Genomic DNA, 27,423 nt, shown 5'->3' on the forward strand with positions numbered 1-27,423 from the left:
ATCCACTGAAGAGAGATGGTGGAGCTGGGTGTAGATTAGAAGCATTAGAGTGCAGTGAGCTGCGGAAGGACTAGTGTCTGGCGGGGGTTGCATGGGACATGGCAGTGGAGAGAGTGGGGGTGCCCGTTGGTTCTCGAGGTGTGTGTGGTGGTGTGGTACTAGTGGTAGTGAGTTTCAGTTCGTGAAGCAGCATCGCTCTTTGCATAGGGATAGATCGTTTCTGGATCGCCCTAGCCTCTTCATATTGAGGGTGTCTTCCTCGGAGGTTCCCCATTTAGTGACTGCTCCTATCCAGGCTGCTAAAGGGGGGCCTGCTGGTGCCTGCCAGTGCATAGCTATCCCGGGTTTGGCAAGGAGGAGAATTAAAGATGCAAATCTGATCTGAATTTTATGATGTTTACGACGTCGGGTTATACCTAGGGCGCAAGCGACCCATGTGTTCATATTTGTGAGTCCTGTCACGTCGCGTATGGTGGTATGAATGGTGCCCCAGTATGATTGCAGCGTTGGACAGCTCTAGAACATGTGATGGAAGGTTTATAGGGGGTATGACATCTGGGACATGCAAATTGTGTGTTCGCGTAGTAGCCTTGGAGGCGGTCAGGCGTGAGGTAGGCACGGTGCAGTACAGTACATAGAATTTCTTATTTCTAAATCGGGCATTACAGGAGATCTTTTTCGGGAACTCCAATGCTTGTTCCTATTCCTAGTCATATAGGGGTCTTTGGAATTCTTCTTCCCATTGGTGGCGTAGGTGGATGAGGGTGGCAGCTGTTAGCTCACATATGGCTTTATATAACCATGTATTGATATGACGTCTGGGTCCCATTTGCAAGATAGCGTGAAAGACCGGGTGTGTCCCCCGTTCGTTGTTCACTATGTGCCAAATGCGACGACAGTCGGAAACCACCTATCTGTGCGAGAGGAACTGCCCCAGAGGAAGTTCATATTCTTCTGCTAAATCCTCGAAGGGGATGAGCTGGCCGTCTGTGAAGAGGGAACCTACTTCTATGAGTGAGTGATCGGTCCGGGGCTTGAGGACCCGTGAGGTGTAGTGTTCTTGGCCATTGGGTAGGCCCATGAGGGGTAGTAAGGGGGCATATGAAGAAGTTCCTCGGGAGAGTCGATGTATTCGGGACATACAGGACCGTGCCACTTTCACTTGTTTTGGGAGGGTTTCTGCTTGGCGGAGGCCTGGTAAGAGCATGCGTCGAATTACCGCTACGGGCAGTGGCCCTGCGCCCGTGGTGGTTTCCTCCAATGTGCGCCCGCTGTCCACTGTGACAGCCTTTGGAGCTGGGCTGCTAATAAATATGCTTGGAATGAGGGGACCCCCTAATCCGACTTAGTCAATTTGGAGCTGCAGTTTGGCTAAGGTGACCCGTCGGCGCCTGTTCCCCCATATGAGTGTGCATAGTTGGGTGTCGGTTCCTAAAAAAACGAGCAGAGGATGACTGGGAGGTTCACAAAAAAGAATAGACGTCGGGGAACTAGGACCATTTTGGCTAGCAATCTTCCCTAATGAGGACAATGGGAGGGTGCGCCATAACCCTATGAATGTTCGGATGCCTGCCAGTGTTTTAAGGGGATTGCCATCGGGTGTGATATAATCGGACGCCTAGATATTGGGGTGCGCGCATATTCTAGGCAAGGTTGATGTTTCCTGTTTGTATCAGTTGTGGGGGGGAGGTCAGCATTAAGTGGGTAGATAGAAGATTTTGCTCAGTAAACTTTAAGGCCTGTTACTTTTGCAAAATCTGTGAGGGTGGTGAAAATGGGTGTGAGGTCCATTGTGATGTCTCATACGTATGTAGGTTGTTGGTGTAAAGGAATACGCTATGGGTGGTACCTGATAATGGGATACCCCAGTCAAAACCCTCCCAGCAAAGGGGAATCGCCAAAGGCTCCATGGCTAGGTCGAAAGGGAGAGGGTCGAGGGGACAGCCCTGCCGAGTTCTTCTGGATATCCGAAAGGAGGGGGAGATATGGCATCTGATTCGGACTCTGGAGGTAGGGTTTGTGTTTATGAGTCTCGTTTATGCCTGTAATGTTGGGCCCAATCTCATGTATCGGAGCACAGCGAAGAGATATGACCAAAATAAGGTGACAAAGACTTTTTCCAGGTTCAGGACCAGGCACAATGCGCGGGGGAAATTACCCTGTACCTGATCCTGAACATGGAACAGCTGGCGAATGTTTTGGGACGTACTCCTGCCTGGGAAAAATCCAGACTGATCTGAGTGTATTACTGTTGGGAGAACCGTAGCGTAGCGGTCAGCTAATATCATACCGAAGATTTTGTAATCTGTTGTGAGAAGTGCAATTGGTCGGTCGCATCCTAGGAGTTATGGGTCCTGGTCTGGTTTTGGGAAGGAGACTATTACAGATTTGCATAGTGATTTCAGAAATTCTTTGCCTTCTAGTGTGGCTTTGCACATGTCTGTGAGCCTTGGTGCTAGGTGTGTGGAGAAGGTGTGATAATATTCCATTGGTACGCCATCGAGACCTGGGGCTTTGTTTTTTGCTAAGTCTTGTATTGCCTGGTTTACTTATGTGGCTGTGATGGTGGCACCGAGAGAGGTTCTGTCGAGTGAGGAGATATGCGGCAAAGGAAGGGTGATGAGAAATTGTTGTATTAGTATAGGGTCTACTTGTGTGGGGGCTTTTTTAGACATAAGAAATATTGCGTAACATCTGCTTGGGAGCGAACTATTATGCTTGTGATTATTTTGGTTATCTGGCATGTACTAATGATTTGTTGAATGAGCCATGCCAACAGTGTTCCTACTCTGTCGCCCTCTCTGTGCGCCCTGAAATTGTACTGTTGCAGGTCGGAGGGAGCTGTAGCATACGCGGTTTCGGCATCTGTAATGTGTGTCAGCATTACCTCACCTTTGTCGGCCGCTTGAGTGAGTGTTGCTAACTTGCGCTCTGCCTCTTGTATGCGTTGATCTAGAGTTGCACGTGTCCCTGATATTTGCCGTATGCATGCTCCCCTTATGACTAAATTAAATGCATCCCATTCGAGCTTTCTCGTAGTTGCTGTATTGTCAGCAAAGTAATCGTTGATTGCTTTGCCTTGTTCGTGCTGGAATACTGAGTCTTCTAAGCATTCGCGTGGCAGTCGCCAGGTAGGGATTGGAGGAGGAGGAGGGTGCCACGCCAGGGTGAGCTTGTGTGCATCGTGATCGGAAACAGTGCACCCCAGATGGTCTGCATTTAGAATGTTAGGGACAATTGCAGGTGAGTGGAGGAATCGTTCTAAGTGGACCCTGAGTCATTGGGGATAGAGTGAAAAGAGTAGAGTTTTGTTGTCGGCTATCTGCTGCACCAGGCATGTATTAGGGACCAATGATGTGTCCATGTGTTAAATCGTTTTGCATGTGTGGCTGCCAGGGAGGTTAGGTGTGGGGCATGCGACCAGTCTAAAGAAAGGTCCAAGACACAATCGTAGTCCCTCTAGTATCCATGGTGTTGTGGTAAATTTGGCTAATACGGTTGAGAGGGTGTCCCAGAACCGTCCTTGTTCTGAGTTTGGGGCGTAAATACTGCTTATAAGGATTGCCTGTCCATCCCAGAGCCCCTCTAACAGGGCAAAACGCCCATACGGGTCAGTTACTCTATGTATTTCTTGGATGGGAACTCTTGGTCGGAGCCAGATCAATGCCACCCGTGCATATGCAGAGTAGGGAGGAAGATGGCGGCCGGCTAACACGCTCGGTCGGGAGCTCCGACAGAGGCCAGATTAACGAGAAACATAAGAATAGCAGAGCTTTCCTTTCGTAGGTATTAGAAGATTTTTTGAAAGGGGATTAAGCGGCGCAGCCTTTCAGTGAATGGACCTGGAGAAAGAAGGAAAAAAGAAAGAAATGGTAAACAGGAGCCGGGACTTACTTCTGAAGCAGGGTTTCCCACAGCGGTGTCCCTCGGCAGCCGGAGTCTGGGTGAGTGCGCAGAGAGCAACACGGAACTGCCGGAGGGCGTTCCAGAAAGTTACCTTTCAGTTCCGGGGCACGAGTGGTGGGATCAGCGGAGGAGAATCTGACAGGCAGAATTGCAGCGAGACGAGTCAGCAGGGCAAAACGGTGATCACATTTCAAGCAGCGGGGGCATTAAAAAGTGAAAGAAAAGAGAGTAGAGAGTACATCAGTAATATTAATGTACAAACTGCGAATTTATTAGACTCCTGGCTAATGAATATTGAAAAGGATTTCCCACCTTTAACAACTCAGGAGGGAGTGCCCGCCCCAGTTACACGAGTTACCCAAGGTAGCAGAGCTCAGGCTTCTTCAGGAAAACCAACAAACAATAAGTGTAACAACACAAGAAGTATTTTCAGTACTGGGGGAAACAGATTGAAGATAACGGAACCAGATTTGATTGTAAGCTGCTCTAATAAAGAGGGCTCCGGGAGGTGCGCAGGAGAAAACCATACACTTATACAGCACAAAGCGAGGGTGTATAATACACGCTCGGGGAAGGGTGGGAGAAACCCTGCTTTCAGTAAAACTTCCAGTGAAATAACAGAGGAAGTGAAAGACAAAGACCTAGAAGGAGGAGGAAAATCCTCCTATTGTTTAAGGAATCACAAATTAGTATCGCAGTTTACACTTGTAAAGAAAGGTGTGTCTCCACGAATAACTAAGTGTAAACGGAGAGTGATACCTGAATTAGCAGAACTGGCAGACAACGTCAAAATAAGACCTGAAAGACCAAAACCTCACACAAACCAAAAAATTAGAGTTACTCCCTCCCTACAATCTTATTTTAAGGTTCAAGAGACATTACAGGCAAGAAGTAGTAGCCTTGTAACACAGGGAGAGGTCTCAGAGCCTTTAATTAATTCTGATGAATTGCTAGAAGAAACATTTATACATAAGAAGACCTCAGGTAATCTGAGTGGCGGCGAGGAGGAGATCTCAAAAAGTGTTGGAGGGGAAAGATTAACTTTTCAGGCTAATGCTATTCCAGTAATCACACATTTAATGGAGGCAATGTCATCCCAAGTTAAACTCACAAAGAGAGCTTCAGAACAAGGTTCCCCCACAGCGGCTACAGGGCAAGAAGTAACGACAACTGAAAAAATCATGGAAGTATTTGCTGAGAAAATAGTGACTGCAATGAATGAAAAATTTTTGGTCTCTGAAGAAAATCAGAATAAGATACGTGAAGTATGCGAAGGATTAGACCAAAAATTAAATGTCCTGGGACAGAGAGTTACTGCAGTAGAAGCAACAGTGGAATCCCTCAACGAAAAGGTTAGCATGAATCAAAAAGAAATTTCGAAAATAAAAGACAGCGAGAAAATAATTAAAGAGAAGCTGGAATCATTGGAAAACCAAGGAAGAAGAAATAACCTTAGGATCTTAAATGTCCCAGAGAACATGGAAGGAGCAGACATAAAATCGTTCATTGTCGCACTTCTTGAGGAATTTTTCCCGTGGGCTAAAAGTGACAACTTGATGGAAAATATTCAGAGGGTCCATAGAGATCCGTTTAGGAAAAACAAAGAAAAGAAAAAACCCAGGAAAATTCTGGTCAATTTTATGTCCTACACTCTTAAAGAAAAAATACTGAGTGAAGGTTTAAAAAATGGAACATTGAACAAAGACAATTGGTCTTTCAAAATACGCTCTGACATATGCAAAGCCACACAAGATAGACAGTGGGAGTTGGGACAATATATGCAGGAGCTGAAAACATTGGGAGCAACGGTCCAGATGAAATTCCCAGCAGCATTAAGAATAATGTGGCAAAATAAAATGCATAATTTTAGAGAGCCTCATGATGTAGAAAATTTTATAAAACAGATAAAAGATCAGCCCCGAAGGGAGAATTCAAATTAATTGAAAACTAAGAGATATCCCTCAAGAAAAACCCTGTTAAAGAAAGAAGAAGGAAAGAAAACTCTCACAATATATATAAGTAAAAAATCTGGTAGGTTGGAGCTCAAACTGGGTGGATAATTTCACCCAAAAGAAGAAGGGAGGCTTCCTCAGGGTGGGGGGGGGGGGGGGGGGGAACGAATCTCACAGAAAATTACAATGTAAATAGAAAACACAAGGGTGGGGAGCAAATTAGGGAAAAAATCCAGAAAAAATATCCTCATAAACCAAACGGAGTCAAAGGATGGCAAATAAAATATGCACAAGAGTGTCTCAACACAGATCCTATTGGAGAACTCACTAAAAAGAAATGAAGAAATGGAGAAAGAAAAAATAATAAATATACTATCATGGAATGTTAATGGCCTAAGAACCCCTAACAGAAGGAGGAAAATTATGGAATTGATTGATTATGGAAGTATGATTATACTACAGGAAACCCACCTTGTTAGTACGGAATGGGATCAGATAATAAAAAGACTTAACTGGGTTGGATCATGTATATGTACTACTCAAGAATGTAATGTGAAGGGAATAGCAATTATTTTAAAAAACTCTTTGAAGGCAAAATTGATAAGCAAGAAAGTAGACAATAAGGGAAGATGGGCCATAGCAAAAATAAGAACAGGAGGGTACATATTAAACATAGTAGGCTACTATGACCCAAACTCGGATGACCCTATACCCCTTCAAAATCTATACTCTGAACTTTTATTAACATCTGACCCCATTATAATAGGAGGAGACTATAACATAATAATGAATCCACAAAAGGATAGATCACCCTCAACTAAACAACTCAACTTACCCAAGATGAGGGAATGGCTAAGTATATGTAAAAAAGATTTAGATCTGGAAGATATGTGGCCACAAAAAGGAGATAAGACATACCCTTTTACCTTTCACAATAAGAGATTGGGACACAAATCAAGGATAGATTTTTATCTCCTAAACAGATCTTTACAGAATAGAGTCATTAGTATTGAACACATTCCGGCTCACATTTCCGATCACTCAGCGGTAAAATTAACTTTGCTTATTCCCAAAGATACAACCCCTTCTAGATGGACAGTAGATCGTTCTTTACTACACAAACAACAGTATATCAATCAACTAGAAACGGCTACATCACAATACTTTGAAGAAAACACAACGGATACCTCAAAACAAATAACTTGGGATGCTTATAAAGCTGTGATAAGAGGAAAATTGCTTAGTCTAGGAGCACATAAATTAAAAACGAAGAAACTGGAAATCAATAAAATGGAATTGGATATTAAAAAATTGGAAGTAGAATTAGAGAACGAAACTGTTCCGGAAAGAAAAGAAGAATTGGGGATAAAATTCCAAAGATCAAAAGAAAAACTAGAAAGTTTTTTAGAAAATATCGTGAGAGAAAAATGGGAAAATAGTAAACTAGCGGATTATGAATACGGGGAAGGATGCGGAAAATTATTGGCATGGAAAATAAAAAGTGAACAATCCAGGAGTAATATACCATGCATTCAGACACCAGATCAATCAACAGAAACCTTCGAAGACGATAAAATAAGACAGGAGTTTTTAAAATATTACTCGGGTATATACAACGAAGATAATAATCCAACTGAAGAACAAATAGGGAAATACCTAGAAGCTATCTCTATTCCTAAACTAACAAAGGAAGAAAAGGCTGAGTTAACTCAAAGAATTAAACCGGAGGAAGTCAAAGAAGTAATAAACAACTTAAAAAGAGGAAAAGCCGCTGGACCAGACGCCCTACCAAACGAATTTTATATAACATTAAAAGAGCATCTAGTTAACCAATTAACAGATTTAATGAACTGCATATATATAGATCATAAAAAGATTCCTGACTCTTGGAATGATGCGATAATCAGCATTATTTTAAAACCGGGGAAAAAACCAAAGAGTTGTGAGTCATATAGACCAATATCGTTACTTAACTGTGATTATAAAATCTTTACATTAGTTATTGCAAAACGACTTGCCAAGGTCATGCCTAGATTGATTAACCCAGATCAGAAGGGCTTTATAAAAGGGCGGCAAATCCATGAAATTACCCATGAGTTGTTTGCGGCAATTGATATCGCCACTTCCAAAAAACTTCCCCTAACTATAATCACCTATGACGCAGCCAAAGCTTTCGACAGGGTAAATTGGGCTTTCCTAAACGTAGTAATAGAAAGATATGATCTTGGGGAAAGTGTTGCTCATGCCATAAAAGCAATATATAAGAATCCAAGAGCTAAAGTAATAGTTAATGGCAGTCTTACCAATAATATTCAAATACAACGGGGTACATGGCAAGGGTGTCCACTGTCGCCGCTACTTTTTACCCTATATATCGAACCATTGGCTGTTCTGATTAGGGGTCATCAACAAATTCTTCCTTTCAAATACCAAAATTGGTCCAAAAAAATAGCATTATATGCGGATGACTTAATGGTCTTCACAACAGATTACGAAAATACACATCAAGTATTGGACAAGATGATGAGCGATTTTGGTAAAGTTTCAGGTTACCTAACAAACAAAGAAAAAACTGAAACAATGAGCTGGAATTGCAACCCAATTTCGCCTTACAGTAGGGACAAACTAAAATATTTAGGAGTCACTTTAGTCAAAGAATTAGACAAAGTCCCACAATTAAATTTAATGATAATCGCTAAAGAAATGAGAAGAATATTTAAAACATGGTCAAGTTTATCATTAACCTTTCTGGGAAGATCCAATATAATAAAAATGTCGATTATCCCAAAGTTTACATATCTTTTTAACACTATACCATTGGATTTTAAAAAAGAACCCATGAAGAAGATACAAAGCGAAATTGCAAGTTTCATTTGGGCCTCTAAAGGAACGAGAATAGCCTGGAATAAACTAAGGAGGAAGAGAGAGCAAGGAGGGATAGCTAGTCCTAATTTATTTGAATATTATAGGTCCTTCCAATTTAAGAATTTTAGATCTCTACTAAGGAGGTATCAATACTACCCAAGTTTCCTGCAAAGTATGACGGAGAACACAGACCGCTTCTTGTATAAATTTGGGCACCCAAAATTCTTAAAAAAATAAAATTAAAGATTCTATACAATGCTGCTAGACTTTGGTTCCAAATAAGAAGTTCAGTAAATATACCATATTATAGCACTAAAGCACCAATATGGGATTCTCCAGGGTTGCCGGATTGCTTAAAAGATTCCCTAGCAGTACCACTTAAAACAGCAGGAATATTACTATGGGGACAATTACTAAAAGGTAAAGAGATAATTCCCTGGAATTTACTATATGATCAAACGGAAGGCAAGATATCGAAATTCAAATACTATCAACTATCAAACTGGGCCAAGTCCCTAAAAGAAGGTAATATCAGAAATGAGATTATTGAAAATTAAATGATAAGAACCACGTTAATAAGAAAAGAAATATCAAAATGGTACTGGACACTAATCGAATCAGGGGAAGAAGACTTCCTAATCCCGGAGAAAACTTGGAGAAGTGATATACCAGACCAAGAAATAGATCTACAAAGGACGTGGCAGGAATCTATGGGGAAATGTTGGTCTTGTATAAAATCAGCACCACTAAGGAGAAACCATCTGTTTACAGTACACCGGGCGTATTGGTCCCCAAAGAAGCTGTCTAAATTTAAAGGTTCCAGCATTAAGCTCTGTCCCAAATGCGGAGAAGCAAGAGCCGATGACATCCATATGTTTCAAAAATGCCCTGCAATAAACAACTATTGGGAGGAGATTGGTAAGACCGTGAATAAGATCTTAAGAACCAACATAACTGTAAGTACCTCTCTTATCATTTTTGGGATTCATAGTGATATAGAGGCGGATAGCAATAAGCTAAATAAAAAACAGGAAAATTTACTTTTTGTACTAATGCTATTAGCCCGGAGAGAAATTTGTATTAACTGGGTTAAACCAATCGCTCCAAACTACATAAATTGGTTAAATTACATTATAAAAATTAATAATCTAGACAGAAACAGAGACCATACAAAGAGAACAGAATTTTGGGAAGTCTGGGAAAATTACTTACAAAGCAATTAATCGCTTTTCTGGGTCATAAATAAGAAATCCAATGATTAATGCGTAAACCATAATACCAGGCAGAAATGATTTCTGCCGAGTAGCCAACTTGGCTAGCTCTTCCCCACTAACCAATGGTAGTATGGGAAAAGATAAAGGGTAATTGGAGGAAAACTGATGGATCGAATAACGAAAGTGATACTCTCCAATGAGTTTCTCCAGAAAACAATGGGACTGAAAAGGCAAAGATTAACGAAAGAAAAGATCATCAGACTCCAGAAACCTCCTTACCAATTCAATCGCAAAATGAGGAATAAAAAAAAAAAAAAAAAAATGCAGAGTACGTGGTAGTACAGAAGGTATCTGGCCATCGTTTGCTTAGTTTATCTAGTTTCCCTGCCGTCATGTGCGTTTGTTATAGTACTGCAATCTGCGCTTGTTGACGTTTTATGCATGAGTAGACTGTGTATCTTTTGCAGGCAGTGTGCATACCCGGTACGTTTAGGGTAAGGCTGTTGAGGTCATTGGTGTGGTGTATATTATGTCATGGGTGTGCCATTAGGGGGTTAGTGGTGCAAATACAGACCCTTTCCCATATGCTCCCTAGTTGCGTCACCCTGTAGCTCTCAACCATCTTCGGGTGCGTGCGCAGTGTATGTGTAGATTCCGGGGGTATTGAAATGTAAACTGGAGTCGGGGAAAGGAACTCCCCAATACAAAAGGATCTGCCACAACAGGCAGCACGTCCAAACTGCATATGTTACTAATTCTCTAGTGCTATGTGGGGGCGGACTGGCATTGCAGCTGCCTGTGTATGATTTGTGCAGTAAGTGGGGTCCTGTATATGCTTGTGCTACCATTGAAGCTGCTGTCAGTTAAACTAGTGAGCGGTAAATTCTGGTCGTGGAATACAGTGTGTGTATCTATTTTTACTTTGTTAAAGTTCAGAAGAGTTTCTCCGCAGTTTGTGGGGTCACGAAAGGAGGCGTCACTGAGCCTGCTTGGGAAGTGTTTGTGTCACTGCTTTCCTCCCCAGAGGTGACTATGTGTGGGCCTTTTTCGTCATCTGTGTCAACCGAGGGTGGCCCAATATCCGCTGCTGCTTGTAAAGCCTTTCTGCAATGATTTGTTCCAGGTCGGGAGATCCCATTAAAGAGCTGCGGTGTAGGGGGTCGGAGCGCACTTTGTTTTTTTGGGGGGAATGGAGTTTGCCTCTGCGCTCTTGTAATGAGTCCATGTGCTTCGGGGCTGAACGCTGGGGGCCATGGTGATGTTGCTTCAGCCATTCGCAGGCCTCAGCTGGGATAATGAAGAACTTGATGGTCCCATTGTGAATTCTATTGAGTCGCGCTGGGAACAGCAATAAGTACTGGATGCCATGTTGGCATAGGCGACGTTTGACTTCCAGGAATGTGAAGCAATGGCGTTGCACAGCCCGTGAGAAGTCGGGAAGAGCATTACATGTTTGTCTTCTATTTTTATGGGGCCGTGTTGTCGGCTGCACGGAGCACTGTATCTCTGTCACGGAAGTGAAGGAGTTTCATGAGCAATGGACATGGAGGGGAACCTGGTGGCGGACGTCGGGTCGGGACCCTGTGTGCTCGTTCTACAGAGACATAAGCAGTAAGTTCTGAGTTGGGTGTAAAGAACCGTAGCCAGGCCTCCACATAGCTGATGGGATCAGCGCCTTCAATTCCTTCCTGGTAGGCCTAGGACGAGGATGTTACTTCTGCGGGAGTCCGTCAGTCCATTCCTCCAATGACATCACTTGTTTCCGCAGATCGCGCTGGTCTTCTTGCTGAGACTTTGCTATACGTGTCTTTTCTCCTTCTGTTACTTTCTCGGCTAATTTGCAGTGGTCATCACGGAGGAGGTACAGGTTTGTGGCTAGGGTTCCAAATCTGTTCTCCGTGGTGATTCTAGAGTGTTCAATGGCTGCTAGTACTTTATCTAACTTGTCAGACATGGAGAGGGTTGATGGCATGCTGACTCCTCTTCTTGTGGTTTAGTGGCTGTGGAGTAACTTTGCGTCGAGGCTGGGCCTGATGGTCCGGTGTTGGATTGAATAAAGGTGCTACTGCGTAAAAATCGGTTGCAGCTCTTGAAAACGACCGGGGTACCGACGGACAGAGTGGTACCAGGTGAGGTGAGGCCTCTACTCATAAATTACGGGTTCAAACCAGTAAATCACGTTCACTCTACAAGCAACTACTGGTTTTGTATTCTGAATATTACTATTTTTATTCATTATTTGTTGCACATATTTTACGAGTTGCACCCTTATCCTGAGGTCCTGAAGAAGGCTGTGACCCCTATATGGGTCGATGTGGCCGAAAAATGTTGACCTGTTCTTCTTTTTGTGACATGCAGTAAAACAACATTTTTTACTGCGAGTGTACTGTTTTTAATCCAGACACACAGAGTGAGCCAATAAAGTTTTTTCACTCTTTGTAGTTAGTTTTAGCATCACACACTGCGCCCGTCACCCTACCAGTCTAAGGTTTCATCTCTGATGGATTTTAGTATAACATTTTCAGTATAGGAATCAAAAACCTCCCTGAGCTCTGGGCCCTTTCCCTGACGTGGAGTCGGGATATGATCTCTTCTGCAATTGGCTGACTGGAGCCTTGGACTGCCTGATCCCAATTGCTGAGAGTAAATGCCGCCGCGTTGAGTCTAGTCCCTGGTACGATGACGCGCTTCGGCTTTTAAGGAAATCTTGTAAACAAGCCGAAAGAGTTATATCATAGAGCGGTTTGTAAAACTCGGGCTGCTTATTTTTCCTGCGAATTTAATATCAGTACGAATCCCACCAAACTAATTTTCAAGGTGCTTAAGGATCTCACAGCTAGCAGAGCCTCACTTGCTGAGATTTGCTCTGCTTTGCACTGTGAGAACCTGGCTACCTTTTTTGTGGGAAAGGTGGAGGCCATATGCTGTTCCTTCCCCGATTTTTCCGCCTTTTCGGAGAAGTTGGAACCTTGCCCTATGACAACTATGTCTCTGTGCTCTCTCCCAGAGCTTTCGATGGAGGAGTTTGATAAAATCGTGGTGAAAGTTAAATCTGGTTCACCAAGGGACCCTCTTTGACCTGCTCAATTTAGAGAATCTGCGTCACTTTGTTTCCCTCCCCTTCGCGATCTTGTCAACTTATCTTTGACGTCTGGCTCTGTCCCTGCTAGTTGGAAACAAGCCCAGGTGATGCCTATCCTAAAAAAACCTGCTCTGGATCCATCTAAATTGGAGAATTACCGTCCCATATCTCTTCTTCCGTGGGTTGCTAAACTGACTGAGGCTCATGTCAACGCCATTTTATCTAACCATCTTCATTGTGCTGATATTTTAGATCCCTCACAGAATGGCTTTCGTCCCGGCCATAGCACTGAGACGGCGCTGCTTTTTATGGTCGATCATTTGCGAACCTTGGTCGACTCTGGTCAAACGGCGGCACTGGTGCTCCTTGATCTCAGTGCCGCGTTTGACACCGTCTCCCATGATATTTTACTACAGCGTCTGGGTGAGGCAGGTGTCGGTAACATGGCACTTGAATGGTTCCGATCATTTCTATCTGATCGTTCGTTTAGGGTTGTTACTCCTCCCTTTCAATCTAAACCTTACCCTATTGCCCAGGGTGTGCCGCAAGGGTCGGCCCTCAGCCCCACTCTTTTCAATCTATATGTGCAGCCGCTGGCTGCTGTCGCCAAACGTTGGAACCTGACTATGGTGTCCTATGCTGACGACACGCAGCTGGCGGTTGCATTAAGTGGGGCTTCTGACCTCGAGGCTGCTAAGTTCCGTGAGGGAATTAGTTCAGTAGCCCGTTGGATGACAGATAATTGCCTGCAATTGAACGCTAAAAAAAACGAGGTGCTCATTGTTGGCAAGCAGAGTCATCTATGGGGTGATCATTGGTGGCCATCGGAGCTTGGTCCAACTCCTCTCCCTGCCACTGAGGTCAAAAATCTTGGGATTTGGTTGGATTCCAGACTCAGCTTTGTTCCCCACACAAAGAAAACTGCTGCCACGTGTTTCGGGATTCTTCGAAGGCTTAGACCTACCTTCAAATTTTTTGATGCCCCAACCAGACAGCTTATTGTACAAGCTACGATTCTGTCTCGGTTGGATTATGCAAGCTCTCTTTTGTTAGGAGCTAACCTGGCCGAACTCTCTAGACTTCAACGCGTTCAAAACGCCGCCGCCAGGGCCCTGGTTGGCTTACCGAGATTTTGTTCGGCCAAAAAAACCATCAGCAGACTCCACTGGCTCCCTGTTGCTCAGAGGATTAAGTTCAAGTCTCTATGCCTATTGTTCAAAATCTTGAAGCACTCCTCTCCTCAGATTCTGGAGCATCTTATTCTGCCCTATGTACCCTCGCGTTCCCTAAGGTCCTCTGGACTTCATTTGGTCACAGTTCCACGCTTTAAGAGGGCTAGGGCCGGTGGCCGCTCTTTTAGAGTGCTTGCTGCCAGGCTCTGGAACTCTCTTCCTGTTCATATCCGCGCAACTGATGAACTTTTGGCCTTTAGAAAGGCCGTCAAAACCTTTCTCTTCCCTCAGGATTCTTAGTGCTGCTCCTGTCTCCGGTATTGCTCATGTCTGGTATTTTGTCCTTTATAGCGCCGGGACGCCCCTTTGCTGGGGCATCTGTGCGCTTTATAAATCCGGCTAACATAACATAACATAACATAGCTCCTCCCCGGCAAGAGGAGAATCCCAGATGATGAAGCATGCCACCTTGGTGGGTGATGGGATTATGTCCTAATTAATAGAACTTTTTTCACTAGTGACTAGTTACTTTGGCTTCTGTTGTGTATATTGTTCTCTTATAACATATTAGACCTGAGTACTTTATATGTTTTTGCAGTAAATGTTTGGGGGAATTAGCACCCGCTGATCTTTAAAAGTTTTTCCTTGGACCCTCTTCTCCCGTGATTGTTTTTGTGTTGTTTCAAGTTCCCTGGCTCTATTATTTTCCATGGGAGTGTGTTACATTACTTGCGAATGACCATGAGCAGTGCTAGACATACTCCGACACTGGATGGAGTACATTTACTACTGTTTTTCCACATTTAGGGCTGTAGTAACTTTAGAAGAGTCATTTGTGAATAGCAATAGGCTTACTCTTTAGTGGCCTGTTTTTTTAAAAGCCTGCCCCTCGCTGAATCCGTCCTTACTTTTCCATAACCCCTCTCCATTTTGTAGTAAATATTCCCCATTTTCTAGCCACCTCACCTTGTTCTTCCCACTTTTACGCCTAAAACATAGGCTTATAAGTGCGGAGATCTCCGCCACTTTGGTGGATTGCTCTACATACAAAAAAGATAGGAGAGGCAGTAGCCGCCGTGTTTAGTTTTGGGGATATAATTTTGTACTGTGTGAGTAGGACTACTCCATATACTACAAAATGCAGTTTGTGAACAAGCCACTAAGTTTCTACATGAAAGACTCAATACTTAGGTTACGTTTTGTGCTGTTTCTTACTTGCCCACTGCAGGCACAGAGCCACCACAGGTAACGTGATCATTGGCTGCCCATAAACTGTCTTTACCTTCCTTAAGCTAGGTCACCATTTTTTTTTTGCGGAGTTTTATATAGCACAAATTTGACCCGAATCCAATCAGGTATCAGAGCGCTTTACATAGCACCAGTTACGTTACATGAGGACACACATTCTTTTATTTTTTTGTTAGGCACCGGGAGATGAAGTGATTTTGCCCAGAATCACAGGATGTTCAGCGTCATTACCGAGACTCGAACCCAGTTCCCCAGGTCTGAGGTCAAGCGCCCTAGCCGTTAGGCCAACTCCTCTCCCATTAATCATTAACTGCTTGGTAGAGCAATTTGGTGTCTCCTACTTATGACATTCTGGGTGGCCATCTAATCTCGCATGGTCCTTTGCCTTGCTTCCATGTGCTTGAAGACCGCATGGGTTACAATTCATTTAGGCGATGCTACTATTCACATAACACCAGACAGTGGAATGGTAGCAATAAGAAAAGGATGAGGTGAGTGAGGCTCCTAGTGGAACAATCCCATGAAGCTCAGTTTAGGGACATGTTCAGCACTTATTAACTCTGCATAACTTAACATGTTTTTCCTTCTTTTTTCAGCACCGAAGTATTTATATGCACGATGTCTCTGCGGAAGTTTGACAACTGTCTCCCGGAAAAGGTGAGAATGGCGATTCTCCTTTTGAAATGAGAAGAGAATCTAGATTTCATTAAAGACACAGAGGCTAGTATTATGTATTAACCTTTTTAATGCCACTCCTGCAGCAGTTTAAAGAATCATATAAAATCACAATAAAGTCAACAATCTAGGATTAGAACTTCCCGGACGCTCAACCATAAACTGACATCTTCTTCTTCCACTTATCTAAACTTCCTTCCATAGTAATGCTGCGTCATTGATGATTTTCTACAACAAATAAGCGATCAGTTAATTTACAAATCTTGCAATCAACTCAACGTATTAAAATATGTAAAAACACTTGTCTTGTTAATTTACTAAATTTATTGGTGTTTTTTAAATTAAAATATTATTTTACCCCAAGGGCGCGTAGGGCGGGGTAATGCTAGCCTCCTTATCTTTAATAAAATCTAGATTCTCTTTTCATTTCAAATGGAGTATCGCCATTTCATTACAAGATGAGGATATCATTATGCATGTTGTAAGCCCTCCAACACAACATTAGCCATATGCTCTATTGGTTTACAGTAATGCTGTGCAAAAACATTTGCGTTCGACCAGGCAGCAGTTTTCATAATGTCTTTCAGTCGTTCACCAATCCAAAACGCTTTACTAGCCATCGCACCCGTCGTTGAATATGTCTTAAAACTTTGCAAATCTAATCCTGCTTGATCCTTTGTCCACTTGACCCATCTTGCAATAGTTGCAGAACTCACCACACAAAACCGTTTCGAAAAATAAATCAACAATTGACTTACCCAGTCTGGTCTAAATTCCTTCATTCTAAACTCATACTCTTGTAAACAACTTACCACACAAAGTGTCTTGCACTTTTCAAATTTTTAATAAAATACTGTCTCTGACATAGTTTTAGTTATTTTCCTTATTTAAAACATAACTCCAACTGGACCATAAAACCTATTACTTACCTCCAAGGCCTTCACATCCGATACTCTGTGGCATGAAATCAAGCACAGTAATGAAGTTAATTCCATTGAAAGTCTCTTCAAGTTCAAAAATGTATTACTTGGCCAGGAAATTAATAAAGATAACACTAAATTAATTTACCACAACACATTATATCTTGGTAAAGGTGGTTTATTAATTTAATACTTTTCAATATTCTGCATAGCCAAAACATGACTTCCTACACATTTCCCATCTACCTTACTGTGACCTGCTGAAATTGCAGACCTATAACAATTCAAAGTTCTGTAACTAAGTCCCATCTCATACTGCTCTACCAGAAAAATAACTAAATCCACTATAGAAGCTTCCACAAAATCCATATTCCTTTCCATGCCCCAATGTACACACGCTCTCCAAATTCCTCTGTACCTATGCCTCGTTCCTGGTGCCCACAACTCTTCGATCAACTCAGAAGCCTTTCTCGAAAGCACTGAGAAACTAGAAGACCTCCTGATAGCCTCTGGATAAGAAGGCTCAGTACCTTCAACCTCAACAAAGGATTTTCTTCTCCATCTCCTTTGCTCAGAAGCCCTTCTCTTGCTTTAATCAAAAAGGTATCTCGCAGATCAACTCCATAACCATTGGAAACTACGCCTGATAAAATCAAAACGGAGTCACCAACACAATCTGACACTTCTCTCTCCAAACTTTCTGCAAAACTCTCTGAATCATTGCAAAAGATGGGAAATGCATAAGCTTCTATCAATCTGCATGCAAACAGATCTACTCGTAAGGGACACCATACCAGTCTACTTTTCTGAAACAAGCTGGATCTAACCTCCAGTCGCTGAAATCTCTCAAGAATCTTGAATTCCAAACTGCAGCTACATTCTCCTTCCCAGGTAAATACTCTGCTTTCAAACTTATCTTGTGTTACAAACATAAAATCCAAAGTTCCTTGACCAAATTCGATAAACAACGGGACCTGCTTCCCCTAATCAATTTATGTAAGTCACTGACAAAACATTTCCATCTTTAATAGCACTGCACTTTCTTTCAATAAGCTTTTGAAACTCTTGAACACATATAAAGCTACGGCCAACTCTAAACAATTTATGTGTTGTTTCCTCTATACACTTGACCACAAACCACCAGTGTCCTGTTGATCCAACTGTGCACCCCAACCTGACAAACTTGCATCCGTCTCCAAAACATAATCCGTAGAACATCCAAAAATGGCTTGCCCATTCCAAGCCATCAGATTCTACAACACCAACATAACTTCATCTTTCCTTCCTGATCTAAAGATATTTTGTAGCTATACCATAATCCTCCTAGCAAAGTCTCTGCTTTCACTCTCTGAAGTGCTCTGTAATGTAATAGGGCTGGAAACACTGCCTGCATTGGCAATGATAATAATCCTATTAACCTTGCTAAATCTCTCAAAGTCAAACACTCCTTTCTCAAACCATGCTGATTATTTGTCTTTATTCTGTTTATTTTTCCTCCTGATAAATAAAGCATTACTTTCATGGTATTTATATTAAATCCCAGAAACTCCAAAGTTTGTGCTGGAATCAAAACTGATTTCTCCTTGTTCACAATGAGTCCATGTTTTCCAATAAACTCTTCACTAACGCCAAGTCGTTATGAAGTTAATCCACACACTGAGATATCACCAGCATGTCATCTAGATAAATAATCGTGCAAATTCCTCTTTCCTTTAGATACAACACTACTGCCCTTATTACCTTGGAGAAACTTAATAGTGCAGAAGCAAGACCAAAGGGAAGACATTGAAATTGGAAAAGTTGTTTCTGCCTTCGGAATTGAAGATAAGACTGACTCTCCTTCTCCATTGGAATTGTAAAATATGCATCCTTGAGATCTAATTTTACTAAGCAATTGTCCTCCAAGAGCATATCTCTTGCCTGTACACCAAATACCTATTCAAATCCCTCAGATGTATTACAGGCCTCCAAACTTTGTCCTTTTCATCTACTAGAAAAAATGTACTTACAAAACATTTGTTTTCTTCTTCTATTTTTACAAATGCTCCTTTTTTTAACAGAGATATTATCTCTTCCTCTGCTACGCTTTGCTGAAAGTCAATTCTTTTGGCTCTCGTATCTGATGAGGGCCTTCTGTAAATTCTATTTTGAAGCCCGAATCGTTTCTATAACCCATGGATCTAGAGTTCTATCTTTCCACACGTGTGTAAAATGTTACAAATTACCACCTACTTTTCCTTGGAAAGAACCCATAGAAGTCACCATATTCACCTTGAATTCCTGCACCTCCCTGACCTTGTCCTCGTGCTTCTCTAGGTTTTGAAAACCTTCCCCTATGTTTAATGAAATCTGTTCCTCCTCCTCTTTGCCTGAAATAGTTTTGCGACCTCTGATATCCCTGGCCAGTAAAAAATCCCCTTCTACCAGCCCTTCCAAAAACACTACTGGAAAACACTTTATTCATATTGTTTTAAGACTTGACAAAGTCAGTAAAAGAGAAACATATTTGCTAAGGCTTTTAATCATATCTTCTCCAAAACGTGATCTCTTAGGGTTCTCCCTTGCCTCCTTTTCTGCCATATCTGCTAATTTAGGATTGATATTCATCAGCGCTGCCTTCCTTCTACCTGCGTTCAGGCCTGCATTAGCATTTCCTAAAAAGTTTAAAGCCCTTTGACTCCATCCCCTCAATAGATCCAAATCAACTGGAATTTCTTTTAGATATGCCTCTTCCGCCATATCCATAATTCGTGCCAGTGGTCCTTATTTGTCTAGGATTTTATCTTGACACTGCTTCCAAGATCTTTCCAGCCTCTTCCTAGGGTCTGTTCTCATTTTGAATAGATACGTCATCAATTCAGTAATGAGATTTGGAGTGAAACAGACCTTATCCTCCATAGCAGGTCTTGAGCATTCAGCTCGTAAAATACTTCTAACCTCCTCCAACGGCTTCCTTATCCATTTGTTTAATAAAATTCCCCACTTGTTCTAAAGGCCACCAGTCTGCCCTTCTAGGGTGCCTTATATTGTATGGGGAAAAACATCTCTTCTCCTAGAGGATTATTTCGGCCTTAGAAGTGGAAGGTAATACTTCCTCACCAAATAAATTCTCACTTAAATCATCATCCTGCTGTAAATCCAGCACATATTCAGCTATACTCTGATCTTCTCTACTCAACTGTTCATTATCTATAAACTTTATCTCTGTATTGTCATTAATAAAATCTTGTGTGCTGCATCGGACACCTTTCCTCTTGAGTAGCACTATGGACACCTTCTTTCTGTGTGCCGCTGAGGACACTCTTTATTATACTGGTACTAAGACCAACGTTCTCTTTCTGGCTATTTTGTCATACCTCAATGTGTTTAGTCTTTTTCTTTCCTTTCCCCTTTATCTTACTTAAATCTGTCTCACCATCTGAAACTGGCCAAAAATCATTATCTGAATCCTGATCCCACTTCCTTTTATCCATTACAGATTCAATGACCTCTTTTACTGTAGCCTTCATTTCTTTTCAAATTAATTTTATAATTTTTCTTGGTGCAAAATCCACTCAGAGAACTCTTCCTCATTCTTATCCTTTTCTGTTGTCATATTGTAGTAATATTTATGTTAACTGCACACATTTTCTTAATTATGCCCTAAAATAGCTAACCGCTTCGATACTGTTCATCTGTTCACTGTCTGAAAGTGGGCCATCTGTCAGTAGATTTGTACTCGTACACGCGTCCTCATTTTCTATATAACGGCTTTGTTAAGCCCAGTTGGAGATGGCGGACACATCTCGCGTGAATTTGCACGAGAATAAACACCTTTTATTTTGAAGTTGTTGCAACTAGCCCGATGTGTGCGGCTCTGACTTATTTTCATAACAAAAGTCATCAAAAGCATCAAGCCTCCGACTGCTTTCTCAACTCTCCTCGCGTACCGCTCTACTGTAGCTTCAAAGCAAGAGTCTCTGCTTTGAAGAGCAGCAAGCCACGAACGACCTTCGGCACGCGCCTCAGGTGCACTTTGGTACACACAATTCAAATGCTTTACTTTAACAGATATGAATTGAAAATAAAAGTATATTTTTTAAAATGGTTGTTGCCGATTGGAAAAATGAGCAAATTTTGACCTATTTAAAATATACACCAAGATTAACAAACCAATCCCAGTCTAAAATCATGTTATATATAACGTAATTACCAAACATGTCAATTAACTCCTAACAGATACATAACCTTCCACATTTTCTCATTAATTGAAAACCGCTACTTTTCTCATCCAGTAGCAGCATTTAGAAGAGGGAAGACATTCTAAAGGGGATATATTTATGTGTTGTGGAAGCTCTGACTCTGGATTGCTGACTTTATTTTGATGTTATATGATTCTTTAAATTGCTGTAGGAGTATCATTAAAAAGGTTAATGCATAATGATAGCCTACGGTCTTGTAATGCTGTGATTGTGGTGGTGTTTTTCGTAGCTATAAGGAGTCCTCGCTGATCTCAGAGGTGAGTATGCTGATTAATTTAAGAGTGCATTCTAGAGTTACTGTATGCAGGAAACTAAAAAAGATGCCTTTTCAAGAATAAATGCTATGGTCGTAGCCAGGCTATGAGCAGAAGTAGGAAGTATTGACTAAGGATGACTGATCAAATCGTTCGGTTGGCATGGCAGAACTGGGTGTTATTCTCTCTATTAGCAGTGAACGTCTGTATTCTTGGGCTACCTTGCATTATTGTGGCCTCAAGCAGATGCTTTGAACTAAGAGACAAGCATTCTGGAGCTCTACAGATTGTACATTGATACTTGGTAGTTTCAACTTAAAGTGTAAATTCTCTCTCGTGCCAATCCATGCTACATTTTCATCAGACTTGTGGGAATTGTGGAGCCAATTAAGGTCTCCTAACCTTCTACCCCTTCACCTTCCTACCAAAGACCCTCCCGCTACTGAAACAAGCATTGGCAAAGGCAATTGGGCTCGCCTATGCCGGAGCTATTGGCTTTGGCAATGGGGTGTGAGTGGAGAATGGGAGGGTGGGTGATTGGTGGAGAGCAGGACGTTAAACAAAAAAGTTCTATGAAGTGCCCAGCACTAGCTGCGTCATAACGCTTCCCTCCATTCTGTCTGTTGGCGTGTGAGAGGGAGAAACAGGGCTGGGGTGGGCGGGGGGAATTAAACTGAACTAGGAGTGGATGGGAAGGGGTAAAATAAATGGTGCTGGCAGGTGAGGGTAAGAAACTGGGGCTGGGGTAGGCGGGAGCATTGGATTATAGCTAAACGGACGAAGGGTGGGAAGGAGGTATAAAAGCAAAATGGACAGAGGGAGGGAGGAATAAAAGCAAAACATACAGTTATAAAAGCAAAGCAGCATAGTGTGGGACACGGACGGAGGGTGGGAGACAAGCATGAAAGCACAACAGACGGAGAGTAGGAGGGATAAATCAAAGTACTTGTATCACAGCGCAAGGAGTAGACCGACAGCGGAAGGACACTAATAAAACGAAGTCAATATGTGCTTAGTCCTTGTGCCACAAAAAGAAAAAGAAGTGACACCTAGCAAGCGCTGCCCTATTAGAAGGCAGCAAAGAAGAGTGACAATGATGAGCGAGCGACCTTTGACCCTGTCACCAGGCAGGTCGCTCCCCCATCCGCCACGCAGCCCCCTGTGGGTGTAACCTCCGTTGCCGCTTTTGCCGCCTGACTGCTCGCTCCCTTTTTTATTCTGTACCCCTGCTCTTGACTTTCTGTGCCACTTTGTTTTTTCATTCTGTGCCCCTGTGTTTTGCTCTCTGTACCCCTGTGCTCTGTTGTCCCTCTCCCGTCGTCCTTTCCCGCCGTTTTTTCCCCGGGTTTTCCCCCGCCGCTGAGCCTCTGCCGCCCCGCCCCCTTCACTCCCATTGGCCGCCTCGCTCCCACCTCCCAGCTGCTCCTCCCTCCCTCTGCCCTCATATGGAGGCCGCGAAGAGGCCCATCTGCGCCCGCCCGTGCCAGGACCGCACCCAGCGCCAGAACCCCTGGACCCCGAACCCCTTGCAACGCCAGACTGCACTACGATGCAAGCACCCTCCACGCACTCAACACCAGACGAGACCACCCCTGCTACCGGGCCACCCCGAAACGCACCCAGGGGCCTTTCACCTGCCGGAACTGCAGATTCACCAGCATCCAACCCTCCACACCACCAGCCAGAGAACCCAACCACCTCTGCTGCATCCTCCTCAACACCCGCTCCGCTCGCAAGCACGCCATCGAACTCTGGGACCTCCTAGACTCCACCGCCCCGACGTCGCCTTCCTGACGGAGACCTGGCTGAACGCCACCTCAGCACCAGACATCGCCATATCCATCCCACAGGGCTACAAGATCTCCCACAGAGACCGCACCAACGGAGTGGGAGGAGGAATCGCCATCATCCACAAAGACTCCATCAAAATCTCAACGAACACCGATGACACCCTCACCACCGCCGAGCACATGCACTTCCAGATCCACACCGACCCTAACACCACCTTCAGAGGAACTCTCATCTACAGATCTCCCGGACCTCGTCCACAGTTCAGTGACACCATCGCCGACCTCATCAGCACCCACGCCCTCGCTTCCACGGACTACATCCTCCTCGGGGACCTGAACTTCCACCTCGAGAACAACAACGACGCCAACTCCACCGCCCCGATCGACAACCTCACCAACCTCGGACTCAAACAGCTCGTAACGACACCTACTCACGCCGCTGGACACACGCTCGACCCCATCTTCTCCGCAAGCCCCCACGTCTCCTTCAACCACACCACCGAACCACACTGGACCAGCCACAGATGCGTCCACTTCACCTTCAGAAAACCCACCACACACCACCGCACCCAACAGCTACCACGCCGCTGCTGGGGCAAGGTCACCGAGGACCAACTGACTACCGCCCTGCCCTGAGACCACCCACCGACCCAGACACCGCCGCGACCAACCTCACACAGTGGATCAACGACTGCGCCAACACCCTCGTCCCTCTTAAGACCTCTACAACCAACCAAACCAACAAGAAAGCCGCCTGGTTCACCGAGGACCTCCGGATCTCCAAGCACACCTGTCGGAAGCTGGAGAAGAAATGGCTCCATGACCGAACACCAGACAACCACACAGCCCTCAAGAGCGCCACCCGCAGACACCACCAAGTCATCAGGACCGCCAAGAAGACCGCCTTCAAGGACCGCCTAGACAACAACGCACACAACACCAAAGAGCTCTTCAGCATCGTGAAAGAACTCTCCAACCCCAGGTCCAACACCAACGACATCCCGCCATCTCAAGACCTGTGCGACTCCCTGGCCACCTTCTTCCACCGCAAGATCACCGACATCCACGACAGCTTCAACTCCGACCCCCTCGCACCCACCACCGAATCCACCACCCCTGCGACTACCACTCGCACCAGTCGCCTGACCGTCTGGTCCAGCGTCAGCGACGAAGACACCATCAAAACCATGAACTCCATCCACTCCGGATCCCCATCGGATCCCTGCCCTCACCACGTCTTCAACAAAGCCAGCGCAACCATCGCGCCCCACCTCCGGAAAACAATCAACTGTTCCTTCGAGACAGCAACCTTCCCAGAAAGCTGGAAGCACGCCGAGATCAATGCCCTTTTGAAGAAGCCCAAGGCGGACCCCAAGGACCTCAAGAACTTCCGGCCCATCTCCCTGCCCCCTTTCCCGGCAAGAGTGACCGAGAAGATTGTCAACAAACAGCTGACCCGCTACCTCGAAGTTAACAACATCCTGGACCCTTCCCAATCCGGTTTTCGCAGCAACCACAGCACTGCGACCGCCCTCATCGCCGCCACTGGCGAAATCCGGACCCTGATGGACAAAGGAGAAACAGCCGCCCTCATCCTCCTGGACCTATCAGCAGCCTTTGACACGGTCTGCCACCGCACCCTATCAGCACGCCTCCATGACGCCGGTATCCAAGAGAAGGCCCTAGCCTGGACCACATCCTTCCTCTCCGGCAGAACCCAGAGCGTCTGCCTCCCACCCTTCCGCTCCAAAACCACCGAGATCATCTGCGGCGTCCCACAGGGATCCTCCCTCAGCCCGACGCTGTTCAATATCTACATGGCCCCCCTCGCCCACGTTGCACGACAACACAACCTCAACGTCATCTCCTACGCCGACGACACCCAGCTGATCATATCCATCACCGAAGATCCCCACACCGCCAAAGCTAACCTCAACAGAGGAATGAAGGCCGTAGCCGACTGGATGAAGGACAGCAGACTGAAGCTGAACTCAGACAAGACCGAGGTCCTCATTCTCGGACCCCCCCCATCAGCCTGGGACGACTCTTGGTGGCCCACGTCACTAGGCACAGCCCCGGAACCCACGGACCACGCACGCAACCTGGGGGTCATCCTTGACTCCACTCTCTCCATGACCAGGCAAGTCAACGCCGTCTCCGCGTCCTGCTTCAACACCCTCCGTATGCTCCATAGGATCTTCAAATGGATCCCCCTCGACACGAGAAAAAAAGTTACCCAGGCCCTCATCACCAACAGACTCGACTATGGGAACACCCTCTACTCAGAAACTACAAACAAGCTCCTGAGACGACTCCAACGCATCCAGAACGCCTCAGCCCGACTCATCCTCGACGTCCCCTGCCGCAGCCACATCACACTCCACCTGAGAGGCCTGCACTGGCTCCCCGTCAACAAAAGGATCACCTTCAAGCTCCTGAACCACGCACACAAAGCACTGCACAACACCGGACCCACCTACCTCAACAACCGACTCAGCTTCCACACCCCCACCCGAAGCCTCCGCTCAGCCAACCTCGCCCTCGCCACAGTCCCTCGCATCCGAAAAACCACCGCTGGCAGCAGATCCTTCTCCTACCTCGCCGCCAAGACCTGGAACACTCTCCCCACCATCCTAAGACAGACCCAGGACCTGCTGGCCTTCAGAAGACTCCTCAAGACCTGGCTCTTCGACTAGTAGCACCCCCCCCTCCCCAGCGCCTTGAGACCCTCTCGGGTATGTAGCGCGCTTTACAAATGCAGTGATTGATTGATTGATTGATGATGCCAAAGAATGGTAAGCAGTTGGCAGGCACCAAGCCCATTACTCAACACAAAATCTCACAAGGGAGAGCACATGCGCTATCGCACGCTGAAGCAAGCGAGACCTAAATAGGCAAGTCATCCACAAGTGTACCAAAGTGAATGTAGAGGAACTGATGATAATTCACGTAGCACCTGATAATGAGTGGCCAGTGTCTGATGCGATAATTATCACCCTGATAAAATCCAACATTTTGACATTTTGGGAAATAAAATGTGGATTTTGGTGAATATGGCAGTGTTAAATTATGGCTGGTTAACCTGCCAAATTTTAATGAAAGCTGCAAACATTTTTACACTCAGTCATTCCTGGGTGTAACAAATTTCGTATCATGTATATTAATTACGATCCCTGTGCAAACAGGTGTGTGAGCAGAGATCACAATATAATGAGCCACTTGTAATCTGGCGCACTGTCTTTATAAAAGCGGAATATATTGCTTACCATTGTTCACATAAGTTGGAGAGGAAATTAAAAAGTAACACATAACTGTTCATTTTTTATTATTGTGGGGCATTTCTATTTTTAACAGTTTTATTTATTGATTTTTCATATATTCATGGCATATCAGTTTAGGTTCACTTTGTCTCTGGTGTACATAGGAATAATTGATAGAGAATTACATTTTAAAGCGCATAATTTCAGTGGCATTGTGTACAAAGTAACAAAAGTAACTAATCAAACATGATGCCTAGTCTAAAAGAAGGAGTTGCAATATTCCTAACTGTGAGGATTGTGGTATATATATTATATGGTGGGGTTGTACAACCTCACCACGTAATACTCTCAAAAAAACAGTCTTGGGTCCAGCTAGGCTCTTTTGTAAAACCACTGACTCAACCCTGGATAATGGAGGCTTCAAGCAGCTAGGCTTAAACAAAGGAACTTGTGTAAAGCATTTAGATTCACCAAACAGGAGAATAAGAAAGTAACGCAACACAAGAGAAATCCGATGGCAATTTATAAATATCGATTATATTTGTATGAATTTTTAGACAGCAAATGAGCCAACTACAACGGAGGGTTCTGGAAATAAAGTTATTTAAGTAAAACGTAAATTTCAGCTTTTCAGTCAAAAGCGCAAACAAGCACTGGTAACCGTAAAGTGTGGAAATGTTCTAAAAGTTTTAGGGAGTTGTGTTTGACTACTCTGGCCCAGACTGGGTGACCAATTTTGACAGGGGGATGGTCAGAGGGGATAATAAGGAGTATTTGCATAGTTAACCTGGCCACCAAAGCAGTCTCATGTCTAGTTCTGAGTTGTCCTAATGCTGAGGATACA

The 27,423-nt window shown here is 44.2% G+C and overlaps 1 protein-coding gene across 2 annotated transcripts in view; it reads left to right on the top strand.

Annotated features, from left to right (window-relative positions):
• NT5C (5', 3'-nucleotidase, cytosolic) overlaps positions 1–27,423 on the top strand; it is a 314,989-nt gene that overhangs the window by 134,780 nt on the left and 152,786 nt on the right. The window contains exon 3 of one of the 2 annotated variants that reach the window (XM_085617046.1): positions 16,036–16,096. The exons of the other annotated variant lie outside the window; for it this stretch is intronic. Within the exon in view, the coding sequence (XP_085473172.1) occupies positions 16,036–16,096 (61 nt within the window). The remainder of the gene's footprint in view (positions 1–16,035; positions 16,097–27,423) is intronic. 2 annotated transcript variants of the gene reach the window in all.

The sequence above is a fragment of the Triturus cristatus genome, chromosome 7 (assembly GCF_964204655.1).
Source record: "Triturus cristatus chromosome 7, aTriCri1.1, whole genome shotgun sequence".
NCBI lineage: Eukaryota > Metazoa > Chordata > Amphibia > Caudata > Salamandridae > Triturus > Triturus cristatus.